The sequence below is a fragment of the Phodopus roborovskii genome, unplaced genomic scaffold, assembly GCF_943737965.1.
Source record: "Phodopus roborovskii unplaced genomic scaffold, PHOROB, whole genome shotgun sequence".
NCBI lineage: Eukaryota > Metazoa > Chordata > Mammalia > Rodentia > Cricetidae > Phodopus > Phodopus roborovskii.
In genome coordinates this window covers 12,445,464-12,456,063 of record NW_026126636.1, presented here as the reverse complement: position 1 = coordinate 12,456,063, position 10,600 = coordinate 12,445,464, and the positions used below count along the sequence as shown (strand labels likewise).

Here is a 10,600-nt window from a genome sequence, read left to right as displayed (position 1 = left end):
TTTATCAGATAATCACTACAAAGTAGGGCTGGACTGGAAGACTGACCTGCCTTAAGGAATAGTCACCTGGGTCCATTCCTGCAGAAACCACAGCTAGAATAAATACTGACCTCAGAACTGCCATCAACTCAGCACAAAGTGGGACGTGACTGTGCCACAGGAAAAAGTGACATTGAAAGTAGTTGAAGAATTTGGGAAGATGAACCCCGAAGAGTCTCCCAAATCACAACCGTCCAGTACAGATGAGTGGTGAGTCAGGGGTGTGATTTAACTTTTAGTGTCTTTATCACATTCATTTATGTGTGTGAAGGGTGTGCATGTGCCATGTTGTGTATGTGGCAGTCACAGACAACTTATGGGAGTAATTTCCTTCTCCCATGTGGGTCCCAGGAATCAAACTCAGATCATCAGGCTTGGAGACAAGTTCCTGTGGTGATATGTTATTTATGATTTATTAAAGCTTGCCTGATCAGGCAGTAGTGGTGCACACCTTTAATCCCAGGACTCGGGAGACAAAGGCAGATGGATCTCTCTGAGTTCAAGGCCACCCAGGGCTACACGGGATTGAATCAGTCTAAAAGAGCAACAGAGCTCACACCTTTAATTCCAGCACTAGAGAGGTATAAAAGATAGGGGCAGGGTCTTCAGTAGTCAGTCCCAGGATTCTCCAGCCACACTGAGGAGCGCATAGCAGTCTGGGATTACAGTCTGAGGTTTGATGGAGCCAGGATGGCCTTTCAGTCTGAGGTAGAGGTTAGAGTTAGTGGACAGCTGCTTTGCTTTTTCTGATCTGCAACTTGAATCTTGAACCCCAATATTTGTCTCTGGGTCTTTTATTATTTTACAAGTGCTATCAAATGACCCCCCCAAACAGGTGAAGTTTAGCTTTTTAACTACCTTTTTTTTTCCTTTTTCTTTCTTTCTTTTTTTTTTTTAAAGCTGGGGTAAAACACATAATATAAATTTACCATCTTGACCATCTGAAAATAAACACATTTAGTAGCAATTATCACATTTTCAGGGAAGGCCAGTGGCAACACTGTCTGATTTGTGGATGTTTTTATCATCCCCCAAAGGAGCCCCCAACCCATTAAGCATCTCTTTATGGTATCTCTCTCTCTCTTTCTTTTTCTCTCGTCTATTCATCCTCCGACTCAATCTTCCTAGTCCCATATATTTGGTATTTTGATTATTGTGTGGCAAGGGGATCTTTTTGTTTTGGTCCAGTCTGTTTGTTGTTCTGTAAGCTTCTGTACTTTCATAGGCATGTCCTTCTTTAGGTAATTCCTTTGTTTACTTACTGTAAAATTCCTGATGCTTTCTGTTTTTTTTTTATTTAATTTTATATAACAAAGTCCAATTATTGGTTGTTAGCTTGGATTGAGAAGTTATATCACTATTTTCTCTGGTTATAACAAAATACCCCAGCCTGTGTACTTTATGAAGAAGAAAGATTTGTTTAACTCAGAGCATTAGAAGATGAAAGTCCAAGATGAGGTGGCCTCATCTGTTCAACATCTGGTTTGGGTGTTCCCGGTTGCAACATAATGTGATGGAGAATCCATGTGCAGAAGGGGTATTGTCACAGATGGAAGGGCCTCACCTTATAAATACTTTGCACTCTCCAAAGCGACTTTGCCACAGCACAAATCCCTTCTAAGGCTGGTGCCTCCACCTTCAAATAGTCTGTCCTTTAAAAGGTCCCTCCCCATCAGCACCTCACACTGCGGACCAGCCTTCCAGTGCACGAGTGTCTGAGGAACACACTGAAACCATGTTCAGTCAGCAGCAGAAGTGAGCCCTCGCTGGACATGGGTCTATGCTCACCTCTCGGAGACAACAGCTCCCATCTGCCTAAACTACCTCCTGTACCCTACATTCTGACCTTAGGTTAGTCATGTTCTTTTCCTGGCTTTAGGTAACATCACAGATGAGGCCATGCAGAGCCGGGAGTTTCTGCATCTGGTGGATGCTGGTTTGGCCATCAACACCCCTTACCCACTTGTTCTGCCTCCAGCTCGTGAAGCCCACCTCATCCTCTCGTTTGACTTCAGTGCTGGGGACCCTCTAGAGGTAACTGAAAAGAAACGTATGTATTTGAGGGAAGGAGATGAGATGGCCCCGGGCAGAGATGGGGCTGGGCATGAAGGAACTCAGGGTCTGGTTGGGAAGTGGACATATGGGCAACTGTTGTCTGGGGGCACTATGGCGTGTACCCACACTCCACATCTTGCATAGACACACATAACGAGCATACATTTAAAAACTTTAAAGATACTTGCTGGTTGGCAAGATGGCTCAGCAGATAAAGGTGCTTGCTGCCAGCCTGAGTTCAATTCTCCAGATCTATATGGTCGATCTCATAAATTGTCTTCTGACGCCACATGAATATAGTAGCATACACATGTGCACACCTACACATGCACACACATACACTAAGTATATTTAGTATGGGTTTATATATCTTCTCTTTAAAATATATACACTTACATAATATGCATTTGTATCTCTAACACATTGCATACACACACACACACACACACACACACACACACACACACACACGTTTGATCAAACTCAGATCATCAGGCTTGATGGCAAATGCCTTTACCTTCTTATCCTTAATGCTGATGGGTGAAGATTTGTATTGCACATTTATGTTTCTTTTTGCTGGCTGTGATAGTTGGATCTGGAAGGTACCCCAGAAGTTAGGGACTTATCCCATGTGTTTGAGCTTGATCCTTAGGGCATAGAAATAGGGGAGTGTCAGAAGATTGAGGAGATGTGTCTAGTACAGTGGTTCTTAGCCCTCCTAATGCTATGATCCTTTAATACACTGGTGATCCCCAAGGACAAAATTATTTTCATTGCGACATCATAACTGCCATTTTGTTACTGTTATGAATCCTAATGTAAATGTCTGTGTTTTCCTATGGTCTTAGGTGACCCCTTTGAAAGTGTCATTCAAACCCTAGAGGTGTCTCTACCCATAGGTTGAGAAACACTGGTTTAGTTGGAGGTCCTTCGTTCGCTGGGCTCGTGCTCAATAAGGATAGCATGATCCTTTCTTCCTCTTTCTGCTGTCTGCCTTGTGAGATGAGCAGGTTTGCTCTGCCGTACAGGCCCACCAGGTTGCCAAGTGATCCTGGCCTGGAGCTTCCAAGCCTTGAGCCCCAATCCTTTTCTGTTTGTCAGCTGATTGTGTTGCGTGTTTCCTACACGCAGACTGGAAAGCAGACTGACTGACTTCCACGATAACCATTAGGCCATTTTAAAAGCACTTGTATGGCGGACTTTCCATTTCTGTTAACCTGTAATGGAAACTGGCTTTCTCTGTCACCATCCACCCCTCTCCCTCGGGGAGCAAATGAGGTCAGCTGGTTCTGAATATCTGTGCATGTCCCCTCACCTGAGCACATTGCCCTTCATACAGACCCCAAAGTTACTCTTTTTTTTAAAATTTTATTTAATTTTATATAACAGTCCAATTAAATGAAAACAAACATTTATACACAATATTTGGGAATTTGGGCGTCGTTCTTTCCAAACTACTTCCTGCTGGTAAGGGGCGCTGTCTTGGGGGATTCGAAGAAGATTCAGATATCCTGGCTGTAGTCTGTAGGGCTGTTTTGTCCAGCTGTCCCCAAAGTTACTCTTAAGCCTTGAAGAAACTATTCATTGCCCCACAGTGAATGGGAGATGTCTTAAGTACAAAACAAAACCATAAATGACCATGTCCTTTTGAGCCTCCTCCTGAGGTCTTTGCTGAGGTTCCAGTGTGTCTCAAGGCCCCCTATTTTCCCTTTCCCAGACCATCAGGGCCACAGCAGACTACTGCCAATGCCATGCAATCCCCTTCCCTGATGTGAGAGAGGAGCAGCTGAAGGAATGGGCCAAAGCCCCAGCGAGCTGCTACATCCTCAGAGGAGAAACTGGACCCGTCGTCATGCACTTTACTCTGTTCAACAAAGACAACTGTGGAGGTAGGTATGGGAGGAAAAGCCGGGCAAGGAGCCATGGATCTGGGCTTTGGGGGAGGGGGCCGGGAGGGCTGTATCTTAGGGATGCCTGGTCTACACTTCGACATTTAAGCTCGTCCTGTCCACCCTGGATCTCGAAAAGGGTGTCAGGTTTCGTGTTTATGTCTTGGACACTTCTGCCGGTTTCCTCCTTTTGTTGGGCTGTTCCTGTCCTAGATGGATGTCTGGCTCTTTCCACCTCAACCATTCATTATCTAGTCCTAGGTGAACAGCTCTAGCTGGGGCTCAGTGTGTAGCCTGGTCCTGCCAGTCTCAGTCCTGCAGTTTATCCCAATGGATTCCCCAGAACTCTCTACCACTCTGTCTTCGGAGTGGGGTTCCATATGAGGGATAAAGAATAAAGCCCGTCTTTTTTTTTTCTTTCTGTAGAGAGTGTATCACTTATATTGCCAAAGCTGGCTTTGAGCTCAGGATTCCCTTCCTTCAACCTTCCAAGTGCTGGCATTGCACATGTCCCCTTACCTGTTCCTTTCTACTGGCCTTTGTTTTGTTTTAAAGATTTATTTTTATAATTTTAGTTACGTGTGTGTGTGTTTGTCTGTGCACGTGAGTGAAGATGCCCAATGAGGATAGAGGCACTGGATTCTTTGGAGCTGCAGTTATAAATGGTTATTGATCATCTAACATGGGTGCTGGGAACAGAACTCTAGTCTACTGAAAGAGCAGTGTAAGTCTGCCTAGGCATTTCTACAGCCCGCTAAATTTATTTCTAAGGCAGAGTCTCGCTTGAAGCTTAGTCTTTTTATTTCTAAGGCAGAGTCCCACTATGAAGCTTAGTCTTTTTATTTCTAAGGCAGAGTCTCACTATGAAGCTTAGTCTTTGCTCAAATTCATAATCTTCCTACCTTGATCTCAGGTGTTACTGTGATAGGTATACGCTACCTTGCCCACTTATTTTCCCCTTCTTTTAATTTTTTGAGAAGACTTTTTGTTTTTATTTTATGTGTGTGGGTATTTTGTTTGCATCTGTGTATGTGCACCAAGTACAGCCTAATGCCCAAGAAAGCCAGAAGGAGGCATCTGATTTTCTGGAACTGGAATTACAGATGGTGTGAACCACCATGTGGGTTCTGGGAAATGAGCCTTTATTACTCCTAACTGCTGACTTCATCTCTCCAGACCCCTCTCTTTCTTTTTTCAAAACAAATCTTTATTAGCCACTTACATCAGCCATTGTTCCTGGCAATACATGTTAATATGAAAAAGGAGGCATTTTTTTTCTTCTTTGCATGGGTATGGAGAATAGATGGTAAGACACATGCTTTACTTCATAAAGTGATATACCAAGACTTCTTTATTTATAAAGTCAACCGTGCCAGCTGGATTTGGGCTACAAAAATAATTTACCAACCCTTGACCTAAATGGATAATCTAACTTGACAAATGTTTTTCTTGGTTTGGTTCTATTTCAGATGACATTGAGACATGAAGAAAACAATATGAGACAATAAAACTGTCTGACTCCTACACACCAGACCTGGTGACAGATTTGCTGAAGATATCCAAGGAGAATGTACAGAGAAACAAAGTTAATATCCTCAATGAGATGCAGAATGTGGCTGGGTGAGTTACAGGCTGTAGCAGCAGCTAGCTGCCCTACAGTTGCCCTGATCTCTTAGTTGGTTCTAAGGAATATCTGTTGCAGAGCTAACTTTCAGTACATTTGTGGGAGGATTGTGGGTGTGGTTGGCAATTGAGTGCCTGCCTAGAACTCTTCCAGTGAGGGGCTGGGGGTGTGGCTCAGTGGTAGAGCCCCTGCCTAGAATCCCCCAGTGAGGGGCTGGGGTGTGGCTCAGTGGTAGAGCCCCTGCCTAGAATCCCCCAGTGAGGGGTTGGGTGTACGGCTAAATAGTAGAGTATTGAGTCCACAGTCACTGCCCCTGGGCCCAGAAATGTCTGTCAGATGACGTTCAGAGCTTTCATTCCACTCTCAGGAAAACTGGCAACTTCCTAGGGATAAATGAGGAGGGCTTCCGGGGAGACACAGTGCAGGATGTCCAAAGCCCTCGGACTGTGGAGATCAAGATATCCAACCACACGGATATAACATTCAAGGAGCCCTTGTAAGTCTCATCCTTGTCTTGTCCTCCCAAGTCCTGTCCTGGATCATCCTGATGACTCATATGTCATCACTGGGCATCTCTGCAGGACCTTCCAGCTCAGAGAGAGGCTCAGTGTGTGATGGCAGATCAGATAGATGCAGTCAGTTTAAGCCTCAGCTTCTCCTCTATAAAGATTTCACATCATGTGTGCTAACCACAGGTTAAAGTAAGCTTATAAAGATCTTACTTTAAAAATAATATTTGTTTATCTTATATGTGTCAATATTTTGTCCTGCATGTATGCATGTGCACTGTGTGTGCAATGCCAGTGAAGGCTATACGAGGGCATCGGATCTCCTGGATCTGGAATGATTGTGAGCTGCCGTGTAATTGCTGGGAATTGAACCTGGGTCCTCTGAAAGAGCAGCAAGTGCTCTTAACTGTCAAGCCATCAATCTTACTTTAAAAAATATAATATTTTTGCTTTGAGAACTTAATATATGTATGATATATTTTGATTATATTTACTCTCCAAAACCTCCTCCAATTCTTTCCAGATCCCCCTCTAGACTTTATGTCCACTTTTTTTGATAACCCATTGAGTTCATATGATGCTACCTGTATGCAAATGGGCATGAGGTCATCCACTGGAGCTTGGTCTGCAGACCTACCAGGATGACATCCTTAAAGAAAATAGACTCTCTCTTTGCTAGAAGCTATCAGTTTTGTAAGTAGCTCCTCATGTAGGGATGCGTGCTTGGGTGCCCCTGCCCAACCCATTAGGGGCTGTGGATTGGCTTGCTCTTGTGCAGATAACCACAGTGGCAGCAGTCCTGTCCAGAATGATCTTAACCTTTGAAGACATGCTTGTCCTTCATCCTCTTGTGGTTTTCCTTTATCTGGAAGGAGTTGCCACTGGCTTGATGGTGGGACCTTCCTCCCCTAGTGTGGGCACCATGTCATGTGGCAGAGCTGGACATAGATTCTCACAGCTGCCTGTGGTCACAGGCAACGCACCTGGCTTTCTTGTTATCAAACACTTAAATTGTGCACGGGCAAATCAGGGAAAGAGTGCTACCCACGATGTTCGTGGGAACAGATTTCCATATAAAGGAAAACCACATTAAAAGGATCTGGAGTAGAATGACTTGAGTAAGTGGGAAGAAAGCCAGTAGTGGTGGTTCAGTGTGAAGGTGCAGAAAACACGGACTGAAATATGATGTGGATTCTGACAGGTATACTATTTGGTGGAGACTAAATCATTAACTTCTTGCCTGGATCTGAACGTTTGTCCCCAGCTTTGACATCATTAGATAAACAGATATTTACACAATAAGCATAGATGATAGGAACACTCCCTAGGCAGCAGAACTGAGATGAAATGTAGGTATTCTTGTGGAATAAGGAACTTTAATTTTTGAACAAAGCATGGTCTGTAGAGGCCTCCAGATCTTCACTTTTCTTCAACATGCAAGGCCACTTGCTTAGAACAACAGTGACTTGTAACTCCTCTTTCCCAGACACTACTTGAAGAGTGGGCATGTACGAGTGGACCCACCACCTGTGCTGTCTCCAAAGTCCACCATCAGCTGTTCCTTTGTGAAGAAGAGCTCCAGCTTCCAGGGTACTGTGGGCATACTGGTCTACCAGGGCCCAAGTGACCACCTGGCCTTGCTGTTCTCTGTTCCCTTCAACTATGCCCTTCATAGAATTGAGTTTGCCTTAGCCATCATAACTGAGCCAGTCTCCAGAAACCTGGAGAGTGTCTTTGATGACATCATTCAGGGAAATGGGTCTCCAGAGCTGAAAGCAGCAAAGTATGAACTTCAGATCCCTCAGGGGACCCTGAAGCTGGAACACGGCTCCTTGATCATCAGAGCCACGATGTCCAACATTCATGTGGCTAAAATGGATGTAGTGGTTGAGACCAAGGCTCCCTAAAAGTTTCCCTTGTTCATCCGTAACTACTCATTTTACACTTCCAGTCAGATTTCTTGGCTCTGTAAAAGGAGAGACTTCAGCTGAGTTCATAGCCCATCTCTGCAAAGCCAGAAAACTCTGAGAAGACAAATATTCTGTAAATTCTTGCTGCTTGACCAACAGATTGATGACACAGTTCTTAGTCCCTCTGCACCCTCCTGCATCCTGTGTCGTCCTTGATGTATCCTCTATTCTTCATTCCCTGCCATGCTGTTGTGGCTTTCCTCCCATACTTTCCCCCTGAACATCTTCCCTTCAATCTGCTGTAGATACCCATCTTTGGCGGTCTATCCTCCTTTCTGCTTGCCTGCTTTGTCTCCTTTATACCCCTTCCTCCTGTAAGTCAGTGGTCAAACTTGATGGCTCTGCATCTGATTTGGGTCTTGGTGCCACAGTTTGCTCACTGTAAGAGCACAGGCAAGTCCTTTTACATGTCAGCCTCACTTTCATCATTTGTGGAGGAGATAATGGGGTCTGTGTCCTGGCAGACCCATGAATGAAGCCCTAAGACCTTAGACTAGATCAGGTAAAGGCAAAGTTTTCAAGAGGCATTACTCATGATTTTTTCCCCAAGCCAATGTTTATTTCTTTTGGTTAAAACATTGTTATTTTAGATGGAATACAAGATGATTGGGTTTATCGTGGCTTTTTATAGTCGTAGGTAATTGTTAATATTTGTTCCCCATATCCTCCATTTGGCCCTTCTTCTCTCTCACATGGGTCTCCTCCTTCTCCTGTGCCATATGCGTATAAACATGTATTTTAGCCTAAATTCTGACATAAAAGAAGATATGAAGTCTTTGTCTTCTTTCCCTTTTGTCCTTCATCTCTTTGGACTCCTTTCCTTCCACCAAATTGTCCACCTTCCACTTTTACAGCATAATGATAGATAAGATAAAAATAAATAGGCAGATAGGCAGTAGATAGAGGTATATAGATAAGGTAGATAATTAGTAGATAGACACAAGGTAGATAGTTAAGATAATGATAAGAAGCTTATGCTTGCTAGTATGTTTCGATTTTATTCCCCTTCTTCAGAGTACATGTAGTCACACACACACACACACACACACACACACACACACCACACATAGGTATAACATAAGAATTTTAAAAATAGCATTCCAGTTTTCCTAAAGTAGGAACTTAAAATGTGCTGATATTTTAAATCGCTGTTAGTTGGACTATCTTTGAATAAAAGGATAACTTTGAGGAGAGATGACATATTTATATTTTTCTTGAAATTTATAAGCCTTGAGTTCTCACTTTCCTTTAGATCTTTCATCTCTCTGCAGTGTTTTCATGCTTATGTGTAGCTTCAACAGCTTTGAAACATCCGTTACTAAGTATTTGATGTTTCATGTTCTTATAAATAACAGGGCTCTATTTTATGTTCTAATTGAACTTTATTGATATGACAAAAGGATGCAATTCATGTTTTTTATTTTGGTTTTGCATTGTGTTATATTTTGGAATTCATATTTTAACTCCAAAGCTATCTGCAGGCCATTTTTGAATGTCTAAAGCACAGTAATATTATCCACAAGTAGTGGTAATTTTGTTTTGTTTTTTAATGCTTAACTTTTTTACTGTGTCACATTTTGTTGACTAAAACCACCACGATAATGCTGTGCTTTATCTAATTTTAATTTTTTTCTTATTCATATTACAAACACTGCTTACTGATCAATTTTAATGCTGTGTGACTATGTTATAATTTACATACATCCTAAATTTGGAAACTTTTTATTGTTATGGCTTGAAAGTTAGTAACTATTCAGTTTTAACTAAGTACTCATCATTTTCTCCTCTTCATAAAGGTCATCCAACTAAATAAGTTAAGTTTTTCTATAAAATTCCTGGTTTTATAATTTATTTCTCTATAAAATGTTAGGAATAAAATTTGTCAGCTTTTTTAAGTTTCTGGAAAAAAAGATAGATGATAAGTAGATAACAGAATAATGATAGCAGGTAGATAACTAGATAGCTATTACACTTAGGAAGGAAAACATGATAGTTGTCTTTTTAAGGCTGGGTTATTTTGCTTAACACGATGGGCTCCAGGTCTGTCCATTTTCCTACAGTCTAACTTCACTCTTCTTGATGGCTCAATAAATGTTAAAGACCTCTATGAGTTGAGTTGTTTATTTCTCCCCAAAAGTCGGTGTTGTACCTCATGTGCTTGTAGATATGACATTAAAAGGAAATGTGGAATTTGCAGATGAGAATAAGTTAAGATGAGTTGATTAGGCTGGGTCCTTACAGAAAGAGAATTTGAACATAGACATACAAATACATGGCTGTGAGACCATGAAGGAAGAGGCCGCCATGATGCACACACGAGGCAAGGAGTACCAGTGAATGATCAGTTGTCACAACACAACATCTGTGGTAAAAGGGGGGCCTCAGAATCCTGTGTTGCACTGTCTATGTCTACTTGGTCTCCTCCAAGTTCAGTGAGGTTCTCAATCTTTCCTTTACTGTGACCTTGGCATTTTGAAGGGGTCAGAGAGCTGCCTATGATTGCATTCAGGGAAA

At 42.5% G+C, this 10,600-nt stretch overlaps 1 protein-coding gene across 1 annotated transcript; it reads left to right on the top strand.

The window, feature by feature from the left end:
- The first annotated feature begins 242 nt into the window (after positions 1–242).
- Positions 243–8,113, top strand: Pla2g4c (phospholipase A2 group IVC). The gene is made up of 6 exons (XM_051207067.1): positions 243–249; positions 1,919–2,073; positions 3,812–3,983; positions 5,516–5,603; positions 5,975–6,103; positions 7,603–8,113. Exons 1-6 carry the CDS (start codon positions 243–245, stop codon positions 8,021–8,023), a joined length of 972 nt encoding a protein of 323 aa, XP_051063024.1. The 3' UTR covers positions 8,024–8,113.
- The last annotated feature ends 2,487 nt before the right edge of the window (positions 8,114–10,600 follow it).